General features: G+C 42.8%; 1 protein-coding gene across 1 annotated transcript; it reads left to right on the top strand.

Annotated features, from left to right (window-relative positions):
- The first annotated feature begins 8,420 nt into the window (after nt 1–8,420).
- On the top strand, nt 8,421–26,170 carry mlycd (malonyl-CoA decarboxylase). The gene is made up of 5 exons (XM_062961848.1): nt 8,421–8,966; nt 16,639–16,751; nt 17,332–17,488; nt 17,850–17,999; nt 25,249–26,170. Exons 1-5 carry the CDS (start codon nt 8,472–8,474, stop codon nt 25,780–25,782), a joined length of 1,449 nt encoding a protein of 482 aa, XP_062817918.1. The 5' UTR covers nt 8,421–8,471; the 3' UTR covers nt 25,783–26,170.
- The last annotated feature ends 1,442 nt before the right edge of the window (nt 26,171–27,612 follow it).

Below are 27,612 nucleotides of genomic sequence, written 5' to 3'. Positions count from 1 at the left end.
TGAGTTAAGACCGCCAAGCCCTCTCATGCGCCAATTGCCGTAAATGTGCAGTAAATGCCACATCTGGTGCTCAGACCACTCTGAACTCCATTCCAAGCAAAGCGCACTCATCTCAGACCGAGAGGGTTATAATTTCCTCCAGGAGATAATGTCCTCGCGGCAAAAAGGAGGCGTAATGAATGGAAACATTAAGACCGGGAAGTGAATACAAAATCCATGATTGCCTTCGGTCGGTCGGGGGTAATAAAACAGCAGATAACCTGCCGAGAAGGAGGAGGAGGGAGACCGTTGAGGAAAGCCTGCCAATGGACGAAGCCCATGTTCCCTTGTCTTTCTGATGCTAATTTTAAAACATGATGAGGAAAATATACAAAGGCCAGCTTTCTTGCTTAGCGATGCTTTGTCAGCACACTCTCTAACAAAACGGTCTCCTGATGCTCCTCTGGAAACGGGCAGGAAACCTGTTTGCTTTGGTGCTGGCCTCAGGTTTCCAATCAATTTTGATCTGCAGATGCAGCAGGGTTGGGTGGGATCATCATCACCATCAATATCAACATCACCACCATCATCAACATCACCATCATCACATCGCCATAATCATCACCATCACAACCACCATCATCATCAACATCACCATCATCACATCGCCATAATCACCATCACAACCACCATCATCATCATTACCATCATCACATCGCCATAATCACCATCACAACCACCATCATCATCATCACCATCATCACATCGCCATAATCATCACCATCACAACCACCATCATCATCAACATCGCCATAATCATCACCATCACAACCACCATCATCATCACCATCACAACCACCATCATCATCAACATCACCATCATCACATCGCCATAATCATCACCATCACAACCACCATAATCATCACCATCACAACCACCATCATCATCACCATCACAACCACCATCATCATCAACATCACCATCATCACATCGCCATAATCATCACCATCACAACCACCATCATCATCAACATCGCCATAATCATCACCATCACAACCACCATCATCATCACCATCACAACCACCATCATCATCAACATCACCATCATCACATCGCCATAATCATCACCATCACAACCACCATAATCATCACCATCACAACCACCATCATCATCACCATCACAACCACCATCATCATCAACATCACCATCATCACATCGCCATAATCATCACCATCACAACCACCATAATCATCACCATCACAACCACCATCATCATCACCATCACAACCACCATCATCATCAACATCACCACCGCCACCACCCTCACCACCATCATCATCCCGATTCTTCTCTCCACCAAACAAATTGGGAACCAGTCTTGAAAATGCTCCTCACATCTCCTGGGTTGGCCAGAGAGAAATATTATGGGAGGAATCATACTAAACTCCTATTGTCATTTCAAGTGACACAGCAAACAAGATAGATATGCTGGATTTCGTATCACAAAACCACAAGTCGAACACTTCCCAAGTGTCTAGGACTGTGTGATGTATTTTCGGATGATTTTGAAAATGAGTCTTGTTCAGTGTGAATATTCAGGTGACCGAAAAAAAGAAACACAGAGAGAAGGAAGCGTGTCTCGCCCCAGCGTCACTCCCCGACTCGGTTCCAAAAAAAGGCTTTAATTATGGGAACGATGTGGGAGGAAAGTGTGGAAACAAAACTGGCTTAATGTGAGGCATGGCGGCGAGCCCATTCTGAACATCTTAATTGCAACGACAGTTAAAAAGCCAACAGAAGAGGAGGTTTCGGGGCTTTAAAGACACGGCAGAGAGGAGGAGGAGGGAAACCCGAACTCACAGGAATGGGAAACAGGTGGTGGTTGCGCGAACACAACATAAGACTATTTCCAAAAGTTCTCGCCACCGCAGGGTTGCGGGAAGCGAATAAAACATATTGCGCCACAGATTCCTGCTCCTCAAAACAGTGGGATGTTCCAGGTGCAGGCACTGCGAAGCCCGCTGCCTTCAATTGCAAGAGCACTTTAGCGCCGTTGCGGTAATTGCCAAATGCCGGCGGTATGTTAAGTTTTAACTACGTACTGTACAGATCCAGAGTGGAACAAGGCACGTGTGGAAAAGCTGGGAGGGCTATATATCTATATATATAAAAGGGTAATGAAATTTCGGCCTAGGACAAAACAACAAAACTACACATCCCAGAAACACAAAACTTGGCAGCACAACCCCTCATCCTCGCCTCTACGTTCATACAACAAAAAGAAAAGAAAAATAAAGTCCTAATTAGAGGGAGAGGAATAATTGTTTCTTTCCCATTGCTGCCAGTTAGAAGGCTAAGCTCCGCCCACTTGGCCTCCTAGCAACCCACTCAGCCCAGGGGACAGGCAGAGTTAGGCCTCACTTAGGCCTCTTCCACACTGCCTATAAAATACAGATTATCTGATTTGCACTGGATTATATGGCAGTGTAGACTCAAGACCCTTCCACACAGCTATATAACCCATTTATAATGAACTTAATGTCAGGGGGAAACCTTTACCCTTGATCTTAACTACCACCAATTCCTCAATACTTTATTTCCCATACCACCAGACTTCGCCGTTGTATGTTTTCCGGGCTGTGTGGCCGTGTTCTAGAAGTATTCTCTCCTGACGTTTTGCCCACATCTATGGCAGGCATCCTCAGAGGTTGTGAGGTACGTAAAAACTCAGCAAGGAAACTTTATATATATCTGTGGGAAGTCCAGGGTGAGGGAAGAACTCTTGTCAGTTGGAGGCCAGCGTGAATGTTGCTGTTAATCACCCCAATTTGCATTGAATGGCTTCATCTACTGGCTACTTTCTGCCTGGGGGCATCCTTTGTTAGCTGCCTCTAGTTCCCATGTCTCAGAGTGTTGCTTCTTATTTACTGTTCTGATTTTTGAGTTTTTTAATACGGGGTCAGGACCCAAGGCTTCCCTATTATCCAACAGTTTCGCTATCCAACATTCTGCTCGCCCATTTATGTTGGATAACCAGAACTCTACTGTAATTGTAATATGAACCCAAGATTCCATTCTATTATTATTATTATTATTATTATTATTATTATTATTATTATTATTATTATTATTATGACACAGCAAACAAGATAGATATGCTGGATTTTGTTTCACAAAACCACAAGTCGAACACTTCCCAGGTGTCTAGGACTGTGTGATGCGTGCAGATCCCAGCAGGGTGGCCTTTTGCAGTTGGCAGATCGTAATTTTGTCAATGCCTATTGTTTCCAAATGCCGGCTGAGATCTTTTGGCACGGCACCCAGTGTGCCCATCACCACTGGGACCACCTGCACTGGTTTCTGCCAGAGTCTTTGAAGTTCAATCTTGAGGTCCTAATAGCGGCTGAGTTTTTCCTGTTGTTTTTCTTCAATGCGACTGTCACCTGGGATGGCAACATCAATGATCCAAACCTTTTTCTTCTCCACAACTGTGATGTCTGGTGTGTTGTGTTCCAGAACTTTGTCAGTCTGGATTCGGAAGTCCCACAGTATCTTTGCGTGCTCATTTTCCAATACTTTTGCAGGTTTGTGATCCCACCAGTTCTTTACTGCTGGGAGGTGGTCCTTGAGGCATAAGTTCCAATGAATCATTTGGGCCACATAGTTGTGCCTCTGTTTGTAGTCTGTCTGTGCGATTTTCTTACAGCAGCTGAGGATATGATCCATGGTTTCGTCGGTTTCCTTGCACAGTCTGCATTTTGGGTCATCAGCTGATTTTTCGATCTTGGCCTGAATGGCCTTTGTCCTGATGTCTTGCTCCTGGGCTGCAAGGATCATGCCTTCTGTCTCCTTCTTCAGGGTCCCATTCGTGAGCCAGAGCCAGGTCTTCTATTATTATTATTATTATTATTATTATTATTATTATTAATGGCCTTTGTCCTGATGTCTTGCTCCTGGGCTGCAAGGATCAGGCCTTCTGTCTCCTTCTTCAGGGTCCCATTCGTGAGCCACAGCCAGGTCTTCTATTATTATTATTATTATTATTATTATTATTATTATTATTAATGGCCTTTGTCCTGATGTCTTGCTCCTGGGCTGCAAGGATCATGCCTTCTGTCTCCTTCTTCAGGGTCCCATTCGTGAGCCAGAGCCAGGTCTTCTATTATTATTATTATTATTATTATTATTATTATTATTATTAATGGCCTTTGTCCTGATGTCTTGCTCCTGGGCTGCAAGGATCAGGCCTGTCTCCTTCTTCAGGGTCCCATTCGTGAGCCAGAGCCAGGTCTTCTATTATTATTATTATTATTATTATTATTATTATTAATGGCCTTTGTCCTGATGTCTTGCTCCTGGGCTGCAAGGATCAGGCCTTCTGTCTCCTTCTTCAGGGTCCCATTTGTGAGCCAGAGCCAGGTCTTCTCCTTATCAGCTTTTCCTTCAATTTTGTCAAGGAACTTTCCATGCAATGTTTTGTTGTGACAGCTGTCAGCTCTAGTTTGTAGTGTGGTTTTCTTGTACTGGTTTTTTGTCTGCTGTGCTTTGAGGAGTTTCTGATTTTTGACTTCAACCAAAGCAGGTTCTTCACTTTGCTTGACATATTCTGCCAGGGCTTGTTCTTCTTCTTTGACTGCTTGTTTGACTTGTAAGAGTCCTCTGCCCCCTGATCTTCTAGGCAGATAAAGCCGGTCAACATCACTGCGAGGGTGCAGTGAGTGATGAATGGTCATGAGTTTTCTTATTTTTCTGTCCAAATTGTCCAGTTCCGCCTGTGTCCAATTTATAATGCCAGCAGTATATCTTATTATTATTATTATTATTATCATCATCATTATTATTATTTCCCTTCTTCCTTGACCATTGACACCAGGCGCAAACTCTCAATGGCAAAATCCCGCAAAGCAGCCCACAAAACATGAAGGAAAGCGCTCTCGCCTCCCCTGCTTTGATCTCCACCCGCTGGTTTTTTCTCGAGTCGAACATCAAATGGGCTTATTAGTATTAATTACGGTGTTTACCTACCTCGCGAGCACTACTGCATACGCAATCACCTTTGCAATACGCTTTGCCTTTGCCTGTCCGGGATGAAAGCGAAGGAGGGAGAGGAACCAGGCCTTGCCATCCCCTTCGCCCGGCTTGCTCAGTCGCAGGTCTTCATCAATCCGCACAAAAACAAAGCCGGAAACGTCGCCGGGGAATAAAGAGCCTTTGATTCTGAGAAGGAAGCAGAAGAGCAATTAGGTGTCAAAGGAAAGATGCTTTAATTGCTCCAGCCTCACAACACAGGCGTCGTTTGTCTCTCTCTTTGTAATAATAATGTCTCCTTATTTTCAAATACCCATGTGCATGGCATGTGTATTTGCATATATATATATATATGGCCTCAAATTGATTTTGGCGTAGAAATTTTGGTTAGACCTCAGCTCCACTTATGCTGCGTCTACACTGTAGAGTTAATACAGTTTGACACCACTTCAGCTGCCATGGCTCAAGGCTTTGCATCAATAGGAGTTGAAGTTTGGTGAAGTATCGGCACAGAAGGCGAAAGACTTTGTAAAGCGACAATTTCCATGATTCTGTAGCCATGGCTGTTAAAGCGGCGTCAAACTGGGTTAATTATACAGTGTAAATATACCCTTAGCACCTCCCAATTGGTTTTTATGGTCAAGTGGATATGAGTTAGAACATACAATCGAGGAGAGACTGAAATAATTTCCTTTTGCAGAGCCTATTAGGAAGGTCCAATATTGGCCCGACAGGTAATGCTATATAATGCAGTTTGAATCTGCATTATATGGTCAGTGTAGACTCATGTAATGTGGTTCAATGCCGTTAGAATGAACATAATGCAGTTTCAAGCATTATATAGTCAGTGTAGACTCATGTAATGTGGTTCAATGCCGTTAGAATGTATATTATGCAGTTTCAAGCATTGTATGGTCAGTATAGATGCCGTTTATTTGGATGAAATGCGGTTCAACACAGTTATAATGCACATAAGTCTTTTTCAAGCATTATATGGTCACAGTGTAGAAGCATATAATGCAGTTCAACGTAGTTATAATGCAGTTTCAAGCATCATATGGTCAGTGTAAACTCATATATTGCAGTTCAATGCAGTTATAATGCACACAATGCAGTTTCAAGCATTATATGGTCAGTGTAGACTCATATAATGCAGTTCAATGCAGTTATAATGCACACAATGCAGTTTCAAGCATTATATGGTCAGTGTAGACTCATATAATGCAGTTCAATGCAGTTATAATGCACAGAATGCAGTTTCAAGCATTATATGGTCAGTGTAGACTCATATAATGCAGTTCAATGCAGTTATAATGCACACAATGCAGTTTCAAGCATTATATGGTCAGTGTAGATCCAGCCTTTTCCCTCCCCTGTTCTTGTCTTCTTAATTGCTGCAAATGTTTGCAATTTTAGATGAGTTATGATTGAAGTCAGCTGAGGATAAAAGAGAAATCGGGACACTTCAAAAGCAGCTGGAAATGTGGAAAAGCGAAGTATTAATCAGGAGTCTCTGTGCCAAATTGGGACACGGATAGCAGAGAAGCAAACTTTCTCCAGGAACTCACAGAGTCCTAGAACTGGAAGGCACCACAAAGGCCATCCAGTCCTATTCCCAGCCATAGATCAGAGGGACAAGAGTGCCGCCTTCCTACTAAATTACTCCCAAAGAAAGCTGCCACACGTGTCTCTCTGTGGCCTAATTTAGCCAATTTGCAAGAGTCAAGTGCATGGGAAAATGGGAGCCCAAAGGGCTGGAGTGAAGGTCAGCCACAGACAATGCGCCAAGCCCACCCACGGAAGCCATTATTACTCCGCTTGTCGTAAAGGGCTTTGGTTCCCATGGTTGTCATTCATCCTCTGAGAAAGCTAATGCGCCGACAGGGTTTTGTCCCCATTGAACGGCACCGTTAATTCAGCCGCTCTGATGTTTCCTCTGGGAGGAAAAGGCCAACGCCAAATGACCGGTGTCTTTGGAAACCCGAGATCCGACCCGTGGACATTAATTGGGCCTGGAACCCAGGAGGAGGACTTTTAACCTTTGGAGCGGAGAGATATGGGAAGAGGAAATGCTCACGCGACAGAGAGAAACGTCAATGGGACATCAACGGATGCAGGAATGGCTTCAATGTCCCATCCCATAAAATGCAGGGATCAGGGCCGGGCTGTGGCGCAGATGGATAGTAGCCAGCTGCACTACTGACCAAGAGGTCATGAGTTCAAAGCCAGCCCAGGTCGGATTGAGCGCCCATCCATTAAATAGCCCAGCTTGTTATTGACCTAAGCAACCCGAAAGATAGTGCATCTGTCAAGTAGGAAATCTAGGTACCGCTTTATGCAGGAAGGCTAAAGGTAAAGGTTTCCCCTGAGGTTAAGTCCAGTTGTGTCCGACTCTGGGGGTTGGTGCTCATCTCCATTTCTCAGCCAAAGAGCTGGCATTGTCCGCAGACACCTCCAAGGTCATGTGGCCATTGGCATGACTGCACGGAGCACTGTTACCTTCCCACCGAAGCGGTACTCACATTGGCATGTTTTCGAACTGCTAGGTTCGCAGAAGCTGGAGCTAACAGCGGGCGCTCACTCCACTCCTCGGGTTTGAACCTGGGACCTTTCGGTCTGCAAGTTCAGCAGCTCAGCGCTTTAACACACTGAGCCACCAGAGGCTATTTTAACTAATTTATGACACCATAAAAATCATCCAGCAGCATGCGGAAAGGAATGAGGAAGTATTCCATCAAGGACTCGGCGTCACAAGTGGACAATGAAGCCGCAGCTCCCCCTGTGGCCAGAATTGAGCACACCCTCTTGAAGCCATAATCTGGAAAACGTTAAATTGCCTCTGTGTCTCTGTGTCTGTATGTTGTATGTCTAAGGGCATTGAATGTTTGCATTGTGATTCGCTTTGAGTCGAACGTTGGATAAGTGAGACTCTACCGTACTTACAACATACCGTAGCTGTGAGAAGTGGGCGGGGCTGTGGACCTGTGGGCGGGGCTAACTGGTAGAACCAGGATCCTATGACCACGCCCCCTCTGAGTGGGCCAGCAAGCCTGTGTCGGGATTCGCTACAGCTCCACTGTGTAGTTTCCGCCACACTCTAGCAAAACCCCGCCCACTCTCTATTCCTTTTGGGCTGGGCTTGACGTTGCCGGTTTAAATGAGCGTCTTTCGTTTTTTTTCCGCCACACTCAAGATGGAAGCCTAGCACTGTCCCGCCCCTTCTTTATTCCCATTGGGCGTGGGTTGACATTGTCGGTTAAAAGTAACCAATGAACTTCTCTGTTTTCTTTACCGCCACCCTCAAAACGTGGATTAGGAGGGTCCCGCCCCTTCTCTATTCCCATTGGGCAGGTCTTGAGATTGTCGGCTAGTGTTGACCAATGAGCGTCAGTTATCCTTCCAGAGGCGACGTTGAAACCTCCGCTTTCAGAGAGAGCGAGAGAGAGAGACTGAGCGCCTAGCATGCGCGGCCTGGGCGCTCTCTCGAGGGTAGCGCAGCAGCAGCAGCGCCTCTTCCGCTTCCTGCGGCCTAGCGCTGTCGCCCTGGCAACCGAGGCCTCCTCCTGCGGCCTAGCCGGGATGGACGAGGCCTTCCGCCGCGCCGTGGAGTTGCGGGGCGAGGAGTTCATGCGCTGCTACGGCGCCCTGGAGGAGGCCGGGGAGGCGCGCGCCGAGGTGCTGGGCCGCCTGGCCAGGGACTTCGGCGTGGAGCACGGGCGCGTGGCCGAGGCCTGCGCGGAGGTGGCACGGCTCCAGGCCCGGGGAGAGGCCTTAGGCGAGGCCGGGGCGCTGCTCCAGGCCGAGGGCCGGCTCCGGCGCCTCCTCACGCCGCGCTACCGGGGCCTCTTCCTCCAACTGGGCCGCAAAGGGGAGGGCGGCCTCCGCTTCCTGGTCCGACTCCGCCGGGATCTCCTCGCCGCCCTCGGCACCACCAACGCCCCGGCCCCGCACCTCCGGGTGAGCCTGCGAGCGCGCCGACCGCCTTAGGGCCTCCACTCCCACCATTCCTGACAGCCTACTGACTTTAAAGCAGGCCTGGTCCGACTTGGGCCCTTCCTCAGGGGTTTTGGACTCCAACTCCCACCATTCCTGACAGCCTACTGACTTTAAAGCAGGCCTGGTCCGACTTGGGCCCTTCCTCAGGGGTTTTGGACTCCAACTCCCACCATTCCTGACAGCCTACTGACTTTAAAGCAGGCCTGGTCCGACTTGGGCCCTTCTTCCAGGGGTTTGGGACTCCAACTCCCACCATTCCTGACAGCCTATTGACTTTAAAGCAGGCCTGGGCCGATTTGGGCCCTTCCTCCAGGGGTTTTGGACTCCAACTCCCACCATTCCTGACAGCCTACTGACTTTAAAGCAGGCCTAGGCTGACTTGGGCCCTTCCTCCAGGGGTTTTGGACTCCAACTCCCACCATTCCTGACAGCCCCAGGCCCCTTCCTTAAGTGAGGGCAAATCTGATCCTGTATGTAGTAAGAGGAGAGTAGCTTCTCAAACATGTGATCTTCCTTTGGACTCCTGGCAGAGACTCTTAGTAGGGCAAAGTTTATGAACTGTTGCCAAAAACCTGTTTTCTGAAATGTCAGAGCAGCACATGATGCTGATGTTCTTCAGAGAATATAGCACTACTATGGATATACAGTAGAGTCTCACTTATCCAACATAAACGGGGCCGGCAGAACGTTGGATAAGTGAATATGTTTGATAGTAAGGAGGCATTAAAGAAAAGCCTATTAAACATCAAATAAGTTTATGATTTTACAAATTAAGCACCAAAACATCATGTTATACAAGAAATTTGACAGAAAAAGTAGTTCAATACGCAGTAATGCTATGTTGTAATTACAGTATTTATGAATTTAGCACCAAAATATCACGATATATTGAAAACATTGACTACAAAAATGCGTTGGATAACTCCAAAACGTTGGATAAGCAAGTGTTGGATAAGTGAGACTTTACTGTATTTGACTTTACCAAGATACTGTTATTACACAGTGCATTGGTAATGTTTTTTTATCGTGTCAGAAGCGAATTGAGGCAAATTGCTTCTGGTGTGAGAGAATCGGCTGTCTTCAAAGACGTTACCCAGTGGACGTCCGGATGTGTTACTGTCTTGCGGGGGGCTTCTCTCATCTCCCCACATAGGAAGCTAGGGCTGACAGATGGGAGCTCACCCCATCTTGCGGATTTGAACTGCCAAACTTCAAGTCAGCAGTTCAGCCAGCACAAGAGTTTAAACCATTGTGCATTTACCTACTGTTTTATCCAGGCTTGGCCCCATGTAAGCCGCCCTGGAGGCGGGGTATAAAAATAAAGTATTATTATTATTATTGGTAAAGTCAAATATATGAAAATCCTTAGGTGCCTTAGGTCTAATAAGTTTGACCAAAATTTCAGGGAGTTGTTTCTGTGTTGGTCCCTTTATGTCAATTTACAAATATTGAAAGTAGAATCCCTTTCCTGGCCTTGCCTTGGCCTGATCTAGACTGTCATATAATCCAGTTCAAAGCAGATAATCTGGATTCAGAAACTGGATTATATGACAGTGTAGATGGGGCTCTTGTTTGGAGTGCCTTCTAGCTGTCCAACAGCCATATTGAAAGGCACTAGTGTTTGATTTTGAATATCTTTTTTTCCTGAGTAGATCAGGTTAGTTGGGATAAACCTGAAAAGAAATTTCAAGATGTCATACTGCACCCATATTGTTGTTATTATTATGTTTATTATATCCTGCTTTTTCTCTCCACAAGGAGATTCAAAGTAGCTTACAGTAAAAACATTTCAACACAATTTCAAATATACAAATAAACATTAAAACAGGAGTAAATATTATCGATGTTAAAAAAATAAGTTAAAATCTATAAAAACGTATTCAAAACTAGAAACCATTTAGTATTTCATAAGAAACATCACCCTGTAATTTACTGTCTTTACTGTTTATCAGATATGCCAGAAGATCCAGTTTTTGAAGGAATCTCATGTCATTTTTTGAGATATCTTGTTATGTTTTATGTACAAATAAGTGCTCTCATTTTGCCCTGCATTCAGGATAGGATACCCTGTTTCCCTGAAAATAAGACATCCCGTGAAAATAAAACCTAGTAGAGGTTTTGCTGAATTGCTAAATATAAGGTCTCCCCTGAAAGTAAGAACTAGCAAAGTTTTTCTTTGGAAGCATGCTCGCCAAACAGAACACCAGAGCATGCAGGATCGGTAAATGTATGTACCATAGGTTGTTGTACATGGAAATAATGGTAGTAACAAGAAATTATTGATTGGATTCACAGTTTGTCTGGCTATGCTGGTTTGTGATGACAACTACTATACAGGATATAATAAATGTTCAGGGTTGTTGTGTGTTTCCCGGGTTGTATAGCCATGTTCCAGAAGTATTCTCTCCTGGAACATGGCCATACAGCCCAAAAAACACAACAACCCAGTGATTCCAGCCATGAAAGCTTTCGACAACAGAATAAATGTTCATTTTTTGTTTAACAATAAATGTGAATTCTTCATGGAAAAATAAGACATCCCCTGAAAATAAGACCTAGCGTATCTTTGGGAGCAAACATTAATATAAGACACTGTTATTTTCGGGGAAACACAGTAGTAAATGGGTGTAAGAGAGTTAAGACTGTTGCTTCGTCCCGTTTTGCCAATTTCCCTGTTTGGTTCTGGGCCAGATACACTGGTATGGAAACTCTTCAGATGAGGCTGAGAATTGCAGTAGTTTCCACTCGCTAGCTGCATTTATTTACCATTTCCTCTAATGGTGCTACTTCGCAATAATGCATCACTGAGCATATTGCAGCCATAAATAAGATTGGTTTCCCCATCGAGGTGCAAGGGCTGTCGGGATATGACCGAACTGTATGTTTGCAGACATGATTTGTGTCCTTCATTTTGCTGGCCTCACTAGCTTGGCTGAGGCCGAGGTCATTCAAGCTCTATTCCTAAGGGCCAAATCATCCTCAGCAGCGATTGAAGTAACCCATTCCTATAGCTCTCCGCGTCTTCGCCGAAAAAATGAATGCTGCATTATTCAAACAGTGAATAGTACGTTTTACATTTTCAGAGGAAACGCATCCCTCAAAATAGGGCAGATTTGAGGTTAGCCTTCCAAGGTTAAACAGTCTCCAGGATCAAGAGCAATGGCCCAAAGAAAATGTCTAGCCTCCATTGTAACCAGTTGCTAAGAAACGGTAAATGTCTTCCTGCTGTAATTGTGGGAGATGATAGATACTTCTGACCTAGGAGCAGCGCTTCTATTCAGGCATGCCTGCCCTCAAAAGTTCAGCTGTAGATGCTACACTAAAAAGAATTTTCCTGGGAGTAGATAAATGTGCTTTGGTTGCATGGAGGACAATCTATTTTTAAGTGCCGCAGACATTTTTTAAATTTTTCTTCTAAGACATGATGTGTCCCAGGGCTCCTCTTAAAATCCTATCATCTATAAAGCTGTAAAGTCTTCTCTGGTCAAAACAGCAGCAAATTGTGTAGACAGTACAAAGATATACTACTTACAAATTATATGTACATACAAATATTTTATATTATTAGCATAGCACAATATTAGCATTATATATTACTATGTTGTACTATACCACTATACGGTAATATTATTAGTAATATTGCATGTGATATATAATATAATATTATATTTTATTATTAGTAGCATTATATTGTAATACATTATAATATTGTTATCAATATTGCATGTATATACAATATATTGTATTATTACTGTATATATTATTTATATTCTAACAATATATATTCTATATATATAGGACAATAGTTCACTGCAAAGATTACTTGGAAAGTTGAGAATTTGAAGTTCTGATTATCAAAAACACTAATTTAATTTTGTATACATCCAGGAGATAACTTGTGTGCATTCATAAATATCCATTATGTTTTTTCTGAGAATATAAGACCTTGTTTTTTTTTTGCTCCTGAACTTGTCATTAGTTCTGGACAAGAATGCCAGATCTGGGCTTATTACAGATCTTGTTGTTGGGACACTTAGAAATTTGTTGGCTTTTTTTGTGCCATCCTAACTTAGGCCTATGAGCACCTTGTGTAGTTCCCGTTGCTCTTCACCAAGCATGATTTTTCATAACTTTCCCCATTCTTAAATGTTTGCACAATTAATGGGGAGGTTAACAATATAAATTAAGTGGTGACATCTTTCTTAGTGTGAAATAGAGTTGAAATTAAATGTGAAAACCAGTATGATTCCGTGAACGAAGCTTTTAGAACCAGCGCAAGTCCTGATTTCTGTTCCAACGAGGATTCCTCTTTTGTGAGAGAAAGAGCTAAAGCAATTAATGCCACGGGTGGATTACTATAGAATGAGATGTCTGTGGTGTATATTATTCTTGGAGCCAACGTACTAATCTAGTAGCACAGTGTATTAAAGGATAAAGTGTTGTTTTATGATTTAAAAGCTTTCATTTGGGACTTTTGGAAGTAATTACCTTGGCCGGGAGAACTCTCTCTGATGTATGCCTTTAAGTACTTCACTTTTTATTCTTGTATAAGAGCATTATAGCGGGCGCCTGTGCTTTGCTGAGATTGTTCTGAGATCACAGTTCATGAAAATGTTAATAAGCTGCTCCTTTTCCAATAAAGAGGCAAGTGGAGGAGGAGGATGTACTGCGGAAGTTTACTTATACAGATAGAGTTCTTGTCCGCTGAATGCCTCCTGGTTGAGCTGTTGCTTTCTGCAACACAAAATCCTGTTAATACCATGTTGTCGACGGTTTTCATGGCTGGATTCACTGGGTTGTTGTGAGTTTTCCGAGCTGTCTGGTCGTGTTCCGGAAGCATTCTCTCCTGATGTTTCGCCCACATGTATGGCAGGCATCCTCAGAAGTTGTGAGGTCTGTTGGAACTAAGCAAGTGGGGTTTATATATATTTATGTCTGTGGAATGATGTCTGGGGTGGGAGAAAGTACTCTTGTCTGTTGGAGGCCAGTGTGAATGTTGCAATTAATCACTTTGATTAGCATTGAAAAGCCTTACAGCTTCAAGGCTTGGCTGATTCCTGCCTGGGGGAATCCTTTGTTGGGAGGTGTTACTGGCCCTGATTGGCTCAAATGCCCGATACGCCCAACAGAGGATTCCCCCAGGCAGGAATTAGCCAGGCCCTGAAGCTTCAAAGCTTTTCAATGCTAATCAAGGTGATTAATTGCAACATTCACACTTGCCTCTAACAGACAGTTCTTTGTCCCACCCTGGACATCATTCCATATGCGTGTGTGTGTGTGTGTGTATACACACACACATACATATACCCCGCTTTCCTCATTTCCAACATACTTCATAACCTATATAAATTAAATAAATAAACCTCTGAGGATGCCTGCCATGGATGTGGGCGAAATGTCAGGAGAAAATGCTTCTGGAACATGGCCAGACAGCTTGGAAAACTCAAAGCAACCCTGTTCATATCTATTTCCTTAATATGAGTTCTCTGTCAGATGAATATGAAAATTGTTTCCTTTTCTTTTTCCCCGTAATCAGTTTACAAACACTTAGTTCAGCTGTGTTTATATGGTTTCAGTGAGTGTTAAGCATTTGATCTTTGTTGCAAGCGAGGAGGAAGGAAATCTTAAAGTGTAAAATCACAAAGGACCATAAGCTCTGCTATGTTCATTTCTGGCCCCAGGGCATTGGTATATCTCCAGTATTTTGCATTTGCTGCTATAATTATACTCGGCAGAGTTTGTTTTGAGCTATAAGCGATCTACAGCAGTGCAGTGCCAGGGAATTAAACTCCTGGGGACACTTTGGGAAGCCACTAACCAACTGCAGTGGGAAATGCTCCCAAGGTCAGTTACAGTCTGGCCATAAATTGCATCAAATTCAAGTACCAGGACAAGCAGGAGAGCGGCTTTCAAAAAAAGTCCTTCCCCAAGAGGTTGAATTGCATTGGCAGTAAACTTGGCAGCCGGTATCCCTTTAGAACAGTGGTTCTCCATCTAACTTCAGCAAAAGTGATAACTTGTGGCAGCTGTCACTTACTACCGTTTTCATAGATGCCTCACTTTTTGTTAGTGGAGTTATTAAACTTTTTATTCAGTTCACATCTTTTGCAAGAGTCGGGGGGGGGGGAATGTAATGGTACCAGTTGCAAAAAATATCTGTCAGGGACCTTCCTACATTATGTGATAGGATTTCATGATCATGGACCTTTTCCATCTCTTTCCTGCCACCTTCTTTGTGGCAATGGGGGCTGTAATTTTGCTTTATCCCACATTGGCTTTCAATGGCACAGCAGAGCACATTATAAGACGGTGGCTGCAAAGGGCTGGAAGAGTCCCTGAGCACCATTTGAGGAATGCTAGCATAGCGATTGAACCATTCTTGCCTTTCCCTCCCCAGTATGTTACTGCCATTATGTGAGGTTAAATTAGCCTTAAAGATGTTCTATTACATCTAATGATTTACCCAGCGCATCTACCATAACGGTTTGGGAGATAGATATGTATGTATGTGCATATACAGGCCAAGGTTCTATATTGCTTCAGTGTAATGTAAATATCTGGTGGGGGAATTACATTATGAAGCGCTTGTACTGAATACTGACACATAATGGGCATTCACATGCTATTCTGTGTGTTTTAAGGCTTTTCCGCCTACATCGTAGTCCCACATGAGCATCTCAATATGAGCATTGTGCTAAAAAGGAAATCACTGCATCCATAGCACGATTTATACCCATGTATGTTACTAACAGGGGGCGAGACAGAGAAGGTGAACGTGAGGCTAACTCCAGCTGAAGGGAAGTACTTGGGATTTATATTGTCCCTGCTATCTGCAATGAGTCAGGTTGCGATCAGAGGCAAGATCTGTTCAGTGATGGCATTCCATTAAGGGAGCGTTCTTGTCGGCAAAGCTCACCTGCCTCTCTTTTTATATTCTAGGGACCAGGCTCTTTATTTTCCAGGAGCTTTGGGCTCTCTAATCTGTGGCTGGAACTGCTGCTTGGCAGTTTAAAAGTGTGGTTTCAGTGTGGGCTGTTTTGGCAATGTGTTCTCGAAGGCTGTCATGGCCGGAATTACTAGGTTGCTGTGAGTTTTCCAGGCAGTCTGGCTATATTCCAGAAGCATTCCCTCCTGACGTTTAAATACTCCCTTGTTATACCGTGTTTCCCCGAAAATAAGACAGTGTCTTATATTAATTTTTGCTCCCAAAGATGCTCTAGGTCTTACTTTCAGGGGATGTCTTATTTTTCCATAAAGAAGAATTCACATTTATTGTTGAACAAAAAAAAGAACATTTATTATATACTGTAAGTAGTTGTCATCACAAACCAGCATAACCAGACAAACTGTGAATCCTGTCAAGAATTTCTTGTTCCTACAATTATTTCCATGTACAACAATCTATGGTACGTACATTTACCGATCCTGCATGCTCTGGTGTTCTGTTCGGCGGTCATGCTTCCAAACAAAAACTTTGCTAGGTCTTTCTTTCAGGGGAGGCCTTATATTTAGTAATTCAGCAAAACCTCTACTAGGTCTTATTTCCTGGGGAGGTCTTATTTTAGGGGAAACAGGGTAATAGTGCTTATGCTATTGCTGGTGGGATGAAATTTCCCTCTTCCTGTCTTTCTAGGAAATGAACAGTGTGCTAAAGGATATGCTGTCGGAGTGGTTTTCCACAGGTTTCCTCAGCTTGGAACGAGTTACGTGGCAGTCGCCTTGTGAGATACTGCAGAAGATTAGTGAGTAAGTGCCAGGAATTACGGAGAGGTGTCTCTTTGGTTCAAGCAGTTACGGGGTCATGTATTATTATTATTATTATTAGCGACATTTATATCCCGCCCTTCTCACCCCGAAGGGGACTCAGGCGGTTTACAAGTACAGTAGAGTCTCACTTATGCAACATAAACAGGCCGGCAGAACGTTGGATAAGCGAATATATTGGATAATAAGGAGGGATTAAGTAAAAGCCTATTAAACATAAAATTAGGTTATGATTTTACAAATTAAGCACCAAAACATCATGTTATACAACAAATTTGACAGAAAAGTAGTTCAAAACGCAGTAATGCTATGTAGTAATTACTGTATTTACAAATTTAGCACCAAAATATCATTATGTATTGAAAACATTGACTACAAAAATGCGTTGGATAATCCAGAACGTTGGATAAGCGAACGTTGGATAAGTGAGACTCTACATATACATACAATATATTATATTACGTATGGGTACATGTACACAAAACAGGTGAAAGAGGGAACCAACCAGATGTCTCTATGTGGTGTTGAAATGCAAGTCTCCTTTGCCCCTTTTTTATTCCAGTAGTGAAGCTGTGCATCCTGTGAGAAACTGGTTGGACATGAAGCGGCGCGTTGGGTCTTACAGAAGGTGCTATTATTTTGTTCACCGTGCCATACCTGGAGAGCCACTGATTGTGCTGCATGTTGCGCTTACGGATGAGATTTCCAGCAGCATCCAGGTATAATTCATGTGCAGCTGAAGATGTAAATCTGGATTTTATTTGTGGGTTAGTTGTCTCCTGAAACGGATAGTCAAAACCATAACCTGTCCACCTTCTCAGACTCTGGTTTGGGCAAACTTACCAACTTTCATGTGTTGTTGCTTCTCTTTTGTTCTTGAGACCTCCAGTGCTGCATCACAACCTACATACTTTTAATATTATATGTAGTATCTGGAAGGTTATTGCTCACTTGCAAATGAGTCAAGCAGCCAGCTATGTATGCTGAATAAATCATTCAATGCATGAGGTTGTGGTCCATGTTGGAGATATGTAGTTGGAGAATGTGAATCTGTTGCTAATCGTGCTAATTCTTCTCTAGGCCATCGTGAAAGAGGCCCCTTCCCTAGAAGTGGAGGATGCGAACAAAATCACCACAGCCATTTTCTATTCCATCAGTTCGACTCAACAAGGGCTGCAGGGTGTGGAGCTGGGGAGCCACCTGATCAAGCGGGTTGTGGCAGAACTGCAGGTAGGTAGAAAAGTTAACCGTGGACGTCACTTCTTACTCATTCAAAGCGTTTAAAATGAGTTACAATGCTGCATGCATTGTACTTGGATCTAATTTTATGTTGCTGCTAGTGTTCCTATTCTTGAAATGCAGGACAGTAAATAAAGACCAGCACTCAGAAAACAGGGAATTCCAGACAAGAAACAATCAGTCAAACTAGACAAGTGGGATTTATTTATATAATAATAATTTATTATTATTATTATTATTATTATTATTATTATTATTATTATTATTATATAATATTGCAGTATAGTGGTATAGTACAATATAGTAATACATAATGCAGATATAGGTAAAGGTAAAGGTTTTCCCCTGACATTAAGTCCAGTTGTGTCTGACTCTGGGGGTTGGTACTCATCTCCATTTCTAAGCCGAAGAGCCAGCGTTGTCCATAGACACCTCCAAGGTCATGTGACCACTGGCATGACTGCATGGAGCGCTGTTACCTTCCCGCCGGAGTGGTACCTATTGATCTCACATTTGCATGTTTTTGAACTGCTAGGTTGGCAGAAATGCCGATATTGTGCCATGCTAATAATATAATATATTGTATGTGTACATATAACTTGTAAGCCGCTCTGAGTCTGCTTCGAGGTGAGAAGGATGGGATATAAATCTCGTAAATAAATAAATACATAAATAATCAAGGTGATCAGTTGCCACATTCAAACAGTCAAGAGTTCTTTCTCTCACCTTGGACATTATTTCAGATATATACACCCCACTTGCCTAGTTTCCAACAGATCTCACCACTTCTGTGGATGCCTGCCATAGGTGTGGGCGAAACGCCAGGAGAGAATGCTTCTGGAACATGGCCCTGAAAACTCAAAGAAACCCAGTAATTCTGACCATGAAAGCCTTAGATGACACATTTGCCAGAACGACCCTCCAGCTCCATTGTGTTCACTGGCAAGCCCATCTTTGTGTTGCCAACATCCTCCCCTTTCAAACAATTTGCATTCAAGGCAGCATCCGGCGTGATTTCACAGCCGAGCAGGAATTCGAACTCTGGTTCTGCAGAGCCATAGTTCAGGGTTTGAACCCCAGCACCACCTCTCTTATTATGTCAAAGGCTCAGCGCACGCCTCTTTTACCTTCTGACACATCCATAATTTAACGTGTTCTTTTTTCTTAGGAAATTAAAAGTTACAGAAGCTTGAAATTAAGTGATTTGGAATTAATCAAATAGATGGGCGTGGGGGTGGGGGACAAACAAAGCCACTAACGATATATCTCATTTTCCCTCCACTGTTTATTCCCCAAAGGGTATTTGAGGTTCAGCCGTGAGAAATGTATTGCGGCCCATTAATATCCACGGGAACGAACCACCGCAAATGGAGCAGTACAAAGTCATTTAGTTTGGGAGTTAAACGAGCAGGATGTGCTTTTGATAAAGGCGGATTCTTTACTAAAGTGAAGGCACACCTTGCTCACAAAATGGGTTTCTCCTCCGACTGGTACGGAAGGGAAAAACCCACAAAGCCTACAGTTGAGGGGCTTTCTGGGAGGAAATTGAATTCACACAATAGTTGATGCGGTGGGACTTGCGCATCCAATATGCATGCGAGGGAAGTGACTTCACAACAGGGCTCCTGGGCGGGAAATGAAAATGCCCCAGAACACAGTATTTCAGGATACACTACCTAAAAGTGTGCCATGAAGAAGGCTGTCTGGCCAATGTTCCAGAAGCATTCTCTCCTGACGTTTCGCCCACATCTATGGCAGGCACCCTCAGGGCTTGTGAGGTATATTGGAAACTTGGCAAGGGAGGTTTGAAACAATCAGGGCCAGCTAACATCTCCCGACAAAGGATTCCCCCAGGCTGGAAGCAGCCAGGCTTCGAGGCTGCAAGGCTATTCAATTCTAATCAAGGTGATTAATTGCAGCATTCACACTTGTCTCCAGCAGACAAGAGGTCTTTCTCCCACCCTAGAGATATAGTTAAGCATGTTTTTATATTATTAAGCGTGTTTTTATTTCATAGGTCAGTGTTTAGATTTTATAATTGGTGCATGTTTGTGTCTGTTGATGCATTGTATACTGTTAGTTTTTTTATTTGATATTTCTGTGAGCCGCCCCGAGTCCCCTTCGGGGCAAATGGAGGTGGGATATAAATAAAATTATTATTATTATTATTATTATTATTATTATTATTATTATTATTATTATTATTATTATTATAAACCACATTCACCTAGTTTCCAACAGACCTCACAACCTCTGAGGATGCCTGCCATAGATGTGGGTGAAACGTCAGGAGACAATGCTTCTGGATCATGGCCATACCACCTGAAAGACTCACAGCAACCAAACAAGCCCTTTCTTTGACACCAGAAAATAAAAGTAACATAATCCTTAACACAGCACAGCGCCGATACGGTTGCCTTGTGGAGCATCTGGACTGTAGAATGAATGCAGTTTCACACCACTTTCGCTGCTTCGATTCAGTGCTGTAGAATCATGAGAGTTGTAGGTTGGTGCCTCTCCAAACTACAACTCCCACGAATCCGTAGCATTGGGCCCCAGCAGAGTCAGAATGTAGTGTCAGACTACATTCATTCTACAGTGTAGACGTATGTATTAATTGTATATTATATATTAAATGTAATTATACTAATGATATTACCATATAATGATATAGTACAGTATAGTAATTTCATGCTTATATTGTGCTATGCTAATAATATATTGTATGTACATTTGATTTGCAAGCCGCTCTGAGTCCCCTTCGGGGTGAGAAAAGCGGGATATAAATGTAGTAAATAAAGAAAGAAATAATACTCGCAGTAGATTTGGGGGGGACTTGAGGAAAGAAGGTGCCCAACAAGGGCGTGAGAAGGACGGGATACAAATACATGAAATCAATAAATAACTAAATAAAATATCGTCCTGTTCTCACAGATGCCAAGTGTTGTTGACACTGCAATAGTGATTGTCTGAAATATTTAATCGTTTTTGATGGAACCTTAAGTGTGTCCCCAAAATTAGTGCAAATTGTGCAGGGTTTCCCAGTCTCTGCACTTTTCAAAGCCTTGGGGGCTTTGAGAAGTCTCCTGTCTGCGTTTGCCTTTGCTTAACCCGAGCTGGCATTCCCGCACGTAAATGCCACCGTATCGTGGCTGTCACTCTTCATAAAAGCCAGCTGCACAGCATCACCTCTTAACAAGCCGCGCTGTTAAATCACAATGCCCTGCGCTGGGAGCAGGCTGTCATTTTGGGAAGCGCTTTGGTGCGCGACAGCAGGCCACAAATCTCAATCCTTCCTTCCTTCCTTTCCCGGCTATCCGCAGAAATGAGCTCACAAACTTTGCAGTGTCTCTGACAAACTGAGCACTCTCCTATCTAAGCGTATGTCTGCCACAATACATTTTAATCTTCAACAATTTCATCAGATACAGTATATATTCGAGTATAAGCCCACCAGGGTATAAACCGAGACACCTAATTTTAGCACAAAAAAACTGGGAAAACGTATTGACTCTTGTATAAAGCTGAGGGTGGGAAATGCAGCCGCTGCTGGTCAATTTTGAAATAAAAATAGATTCAGTAGAGTCTCACTTATCCAACATAAACGGGCTGGCAGAATGTTGGATAATAAGGCGGGATTAAGGAAAAGCCTAGTAAACATCAAATTACATTATGATTTTACAAATTAAGCACCAAAACATCAAGTTTTACAATAAATTTGACAGAAAACGCAGTTCAATACACAGCAATGTTACGTAGTAATTACTGTATTTATGAATTTAGCACCAAAACATCACAATGTATTGAAAAGATTGACTACAGAAACGTTGATTACTAAAAGGCAGACTGTGTTGGATAATCCAGAACATTGGATATGCGAATGTTGGATAAGTGAGACTCTACTTTACCAGTAAAATAATAATAATAATAATAATAATAATAATAATTACATTAATTGAGGCATCCATAGGTTCAGTGTTTTTGAATATTTACATAAAACTGGAATTTAAGATAAGACTGTCCAGCTCTGATTAAATCCTTATTCTAACCTTTTTCAGTTCAATTGTGCTTACGTATCCTTCCAATAATAATTGAGTAAAATGATAAATGTAATAATAATAATAATAAGAGTAAAATAATAAATTTAATAATAGAGTAAAATAAATGTAATAGTAACAATAATAAAATAAAATAAGAAATGTAATAGTAATAATACTATCAGTAAAATAATAAATGTAACAATAGTAATACAGTAAAATAATAAATGTAATAATAGAGTAAAATAAATGTAATAGTAACAATAATAAAGTAAAATAATAAATGTAATAGTAATAATACTATCAGTAAAATAATAAATGTAATAATAACAATACTAGAGGAAAATAAAGAATGTAATAGTAAGAATAACAGAGTGAAATAATAAATGTAATAACAACAATAATAATATATAAAATAATAAATGTACCGTATATACTCAAGTATAAACCGACCCAAATATAAGCCAACCAGGACCCCCATTCAAGTATAAGCTGAGGGGCGCCTTTTCAGCCCTGAAAAAGGACTGACAAACCCGGCTTATACTCAAGTATATACGGTACTGCAGACTGATCTTTGCAAGGCGCAGGATAGGAGGAGTAGCAAGGAAGCGTATTTTGAGGAAGAGATATTCATTCGCTGAGCTGTTGTGGGTTTGCTGTCTTAATCTGCAACAACTCTGGAAAGCTTTGCAGCCCAGGCTTTGCTTCTGTTGTTTGTCTTTGTGATTGAAAAATGGAGGCTGTCCTTTCTTTCCGCCCGCTTCTTCTTCTTTTGCTTTGGCTAACGTAATGCGCCACTGTTTTAGATGAGTCACCGATAATAGAAAGGGATCCGCATCCTTTCTGCAGAAGCGGCCACAAAATAAAACCGGCATCTGCTTCTTAATGGTGTGTGAGCTTCTGACAAGGAAATAAACATTAACGGATCTCTACCGGCCGCCCCGGAAAGTAGCACATCAATTTAGCGGGAGCATAAATGGCCATGCTTTACTGCATCTATTTATTATTTTCTTCGGGAACTGGCCACATAAGATAAGCTTCTAAACTCGGCCATTCATCAGATGGGAGATCCTACAAAAACTAGGTCGTTTGCCCCATCCGTCTTGTCATTTCTTGAAATAAAAAGGAGCACATGATTGCTTTTTTATTCTGTTCCCTCGCCTCTCCTCATGCTCCTCCTTGCCGCCCTCCATCAACAGGTTTTGCTGTAGTCAGTTACTCCAAGTTTGGCTCGCTTTTTTGGTTTGATAAATAGTCATATTTATTGAAAGGTCCCATTAAGTTCTACTAGCCAAATGTACAGGAGGAGTCAGGCTTCCACAACATGAAGCCTGCTTTTTGAGGTCTGTTGGAGACTAGGCAAGTGGGGTGTGTGTCTATCTATCTATCTATTTTTATTTATTTATTTATCTCTCTCTCTCTGTATATATCTAAAAGAGTGATGGCATCAGGGCAGCGGACAAAACAACAAAACTACAGGCTCCCCAACCTCGAAATTTGACAACACAACACATCATTCACGACTCTAGGTTGATACAACAAAAAGAAAAGAAAAATAAAGTCCTAATTACAGGGAGAGGAATAATAGTTTTTATCCAATTGCCACCCACTTGGACTCCTAGCAACCTACTCAGCCCAGGGGACAGGCACAGTTAGGCCTCATTTAGGCCTCTTCCACAGATTATCAGATTTTAACTGGATTATATAGCAGTGTAGACTCAAGGCCCTTCCACACAGCTATATAATCCATTTAGAATCTTATATTATCTGCTTTGAACTGGATTATCTTGACTCCACACTGCCATATATTCCACTTCAGTGTGCATACTAAACATAAAGACAACCGTACAACAGACATTCAATACCACCACTACTTCAACAATTTCTCACCAACACCACCAGACAACGCCACAGCTAATATATATACATATACATTAAAATGTTCTGGGCATAATTAGGATTGAGTTAACAACAAAACCAAATCCCACCAAATTTGGCCACAATACACCAACACATTCAAGGTGTGCCCTACACTCAAAAAACACATTTTACCAGGCAGTACAACTATTTCAGCTCTCATTAGCAACTTTTAATTACAAGTTCTGCAAGCAGGTAGTTAGTCATTGCAGGCCTTAATATTTTTGAATGATGTCTCTGAAATTTAGCTCTCATTCCTTCCTTCCTTGCATTCAGCTCATTCATACTCACACATGATATATTTCATGACATCATATATTTCATGACATATAACAAGGGCTTGTGCAAAACGGAGACTCTAGGGCCAGGTCTGGAGATAAAGTTCTGAGAACACCTAATCAATAAATTAGGCCTGGGCAGACCTGATCAGGGACTAAAACCATCACTCAAAAGGCACACTGGAACATCCCAGTTTTCAAGTATTGAATATTATAATTAAAACGGCATTACAAATTTATATGCCAAGATGACAATGGTAAATACTGAAATAAATATTAAACCCTTCTAAGACTGTGACCACATCTTGCGCCGACAAGCTATTGCTGCTGCACAAAAGTTGGCAACTTGGGCAGTGGGTAGGTGTTGGTCAGCCAAAAGAGAACATAAAACCTTACAGATCTCACTGGCAAACTTTCTAAAATTGGATTTATAAAATGTTTTTGAATGTCTCGGTAAAAAGAGCAGTCCAACAAATCGTGCCCCAAAGTTATACTTCCGTGCCCTGTTCTATTACTATCGCTTCCCTCCATTTTTCTAACGGCATTTTTCTCTCCCCAAATCCTCAGAGTTGCGTCTATTATCTGTGAGAACGTTCGATCGTGGTTTTACGGTTCGGAAACTACCCTGCCGGGAGTTTAATTTACTGCCTTAGCCTCCGAATCTCGAAAGCTGGGCATGTTGGGCAGGGGATATTTATCCCATTAGGCAAAAACGAGAAACAAGGGAGCCTAAGCCTAAATGTTTTCCTACCTGGGTAGGCAAGGCATGTCTTTCAGGTGTGCTTTGAAATCTGGTTAGGAAAGGGATATAACATTCATATTGTCCTGTTCACTAGTGAAGATAACCAGTTTTGAATGCCTTTGTCTTTTCTGGATTTCACAAAATACGTTCTGGTGAATTTCCAGTGCTTTTTTTGCACCAGTTTCTTTGATTGTGTTCCTTATCTTACTGAACACGTAATGAGAAAGTGTGATCTTTTTCTATTCTTTTTGATGGAAACAATGCAGATGGAGTTCCCCCAGATCAAGGTCTTTTCTACTCTGTCTCCCATCCCGGGCTTCACCAAGTGGCTCGTCGGCCTCCTTTCCTCAATGTCTAAGGAAAGCGCCCGAAGCAACCCTTTCACGGACCCCGAATATCGAGAAATCGGTGAGATCACCGGGGACCCCGTGACCGAAACCCTCAAGCGCCTGTTGACGAACAATGAGTGGGTGAGGTCTGAGAGACTGGTCCGGGCGCTACAGGCACCGCTCTTGAGGCTGTGCGCCTGGTATTTGTACGGGGAGAAGCACCGTGGCCATGCGCTGAACCCCGTGGCGAACTTCCACCTTCAGAACGGAGCCGTGTTGTGGCGCCTGAACTGGATGGCAGACACGAGCCCTCGGGGCATCTCCGCCTCTTGTGGCATGATGGTCAACTATCGCTACGTTTTGGAGGACACAGCTAGCAACTCTGCCGCTTACCTCGGATCGAAGCACATTGAGGCCTCGGAGCAGGTCCTCTCCTTGGTCGCTCAGTTCCAACAGAATAGCAAACTTTGAATATGTGGGCCGGGCTTTAGCACAGCTGATTAATCACGAAAAGCAATAAATTATTGCCAACCAAAAGGTGCCAAGTTCGAAGCCCGGGTCGGAGTGAGCACCCGACCGTCAGCTCAGCTCACTGTCCACCTAAGCAGTTCGAAAACAGCTGAGTTGTGAGTAGAGAAATTAGGCACCACTTAAAGTGGGGAGGTAATAATTATAATTTTATTTATTTTGACCAGTCACATGACCATTTCAAAATACAACACTATTAAAAACAAGGCAAAGAGGAGGAGAGGATGGCAGCTGACCTTCTATTTACAGTCAAAATCTTATTTTCCTGATTCTCCTTTCAGGAAATGTGCTCTTTTCTTGGTAGCTTTCAGAATAAAAAGGCTGACTCTGATTATGGTGGATCTTTCTTGTCCTTGCAAGAGGAATGTCAGAAGAGCATTTCTGTTGGGAGACCTAAAATTGGATAGTAATGGATGTAAATATCTGTATCGAAGTTCAGTATAGGGTGGTTGTATATCTTTCGGGCTGTGTGGCCATGTTCCAGAAGTATTCTCTCCTGACGTTTCACCCACATCTATGGCAGGCATCCTCAGAGGTTGTGAGGTCTGTTGGAAACAAGGCAAGGAAGGTAAATATATATCTGTGGAGAGTCCAGGGTGTGACAAGAGTCCTTTGTCAGTTGGAAGCCAGCGCTAATGTTGCAGTTAATCACCCTAATTAGCATTGGAAAAGTTTGTCTCTTGCCTGGGGGGCATCCTTTGTTCAGAGTCATTAGCCGTCCTTGGGGCTCCTCTGCCCTCAGAGTGTTGCTTCCCATCTACAGTTCTGATTTTTGAGTTTTTTTAATACTGGTAGCCAGATCAACCCTGTGATCCCGGCCATGAAAGTCTTCGACAGCACATTGAAGTTCAGTATATGCTGGGCAGTCAACCAAAAAAATGTTCTAAAGCAGGGAGGTATTTTACGGCACCCAAAAAATGCCGGCGATCAAAGAACAAGGAGGAAAATCTTTGTGATCAAAGGGCTCGTTGTCATAGCGGATGGAGTGCTCCAGGCGCCGAAGTTGGGAAAAATGCCGATATACGTCTCCATCTGCTTATCTGTCGTGTATGTCCAACAGCATTGTATGTTTGCCATGTATGTGTGTTGTGATCCGCCCTGGGTCCTTTTCGGGGTGGAATATAAATGCTGTAAACAGATAATAAATGACTAAATGAGAAGGCTTTGAGGAGAAAACACCCATTTCCTTGGGGTGCACCTACGTTGCCTTGAGAGAGAAAGAGATCGTAATTCCCAACACACCACAGCTGGGCACATTCTCCTTGGCGGAACAACAAACAAAGCCACATCCTCGGTACCGTTTGTTTTGTACCCCCTTCTCCTTCCCCTTCTTGCTGTTTTTGTGCTGCATTCTTTGATCAGGCCATCCACTCTGAGCGCAGAATGCCACCGCTGAACTATTTCTTTGCCGATGCACCTTGGTGAGTGTGAGTGTGTGCGCTTGTGTACTTTGGCTCCATCTCAAGTGGTCTCCAGACGGCAGATGTGGGGAGTGAAGTGCCTCCAGCTTTACAGGAGCTGAAGCTTTTATGATTTCACAAGTGAAACCGGCAGTTCGGAAACTCAAGAGGAAAGAACTGATTGCGGAAGTCTTTAGGATGTTTACAGTTTGGGGGAAAAAATACATGACAATATATTTAAACTTGGAGCTTAATTTTATTGTGGAAAACTTACATTAAAACATCTGGGTGGCTGCCATACCTGCGTGACACGTACTGATAAGGCTGGCAGGACAACCCATCCTCTGTATACCTGGCCCAAAATATTTTGGGA

Source organism: Anolis carolinensis, unplaced genomic scaffold (assembly GCF_035594765.1).
Source record: "Anolis carolinensis isolate JA03-04 unplaced genomic scaffold, rAnoCar3.1.pri scaffold_9, whole genome shotgun sequence".
NCBI classification, from domain to species: Eukaryota; Metazoa; Chordata; class Lepidosauria; order Squamata; family Dactyloidae; genus Anolis; species Anolis carolinensis.
The sequence above is the reverse complement of the archived record's forward strand: the minus strand, read 5'-3'. Positions and strand labels throughout refer to the sequence as shown.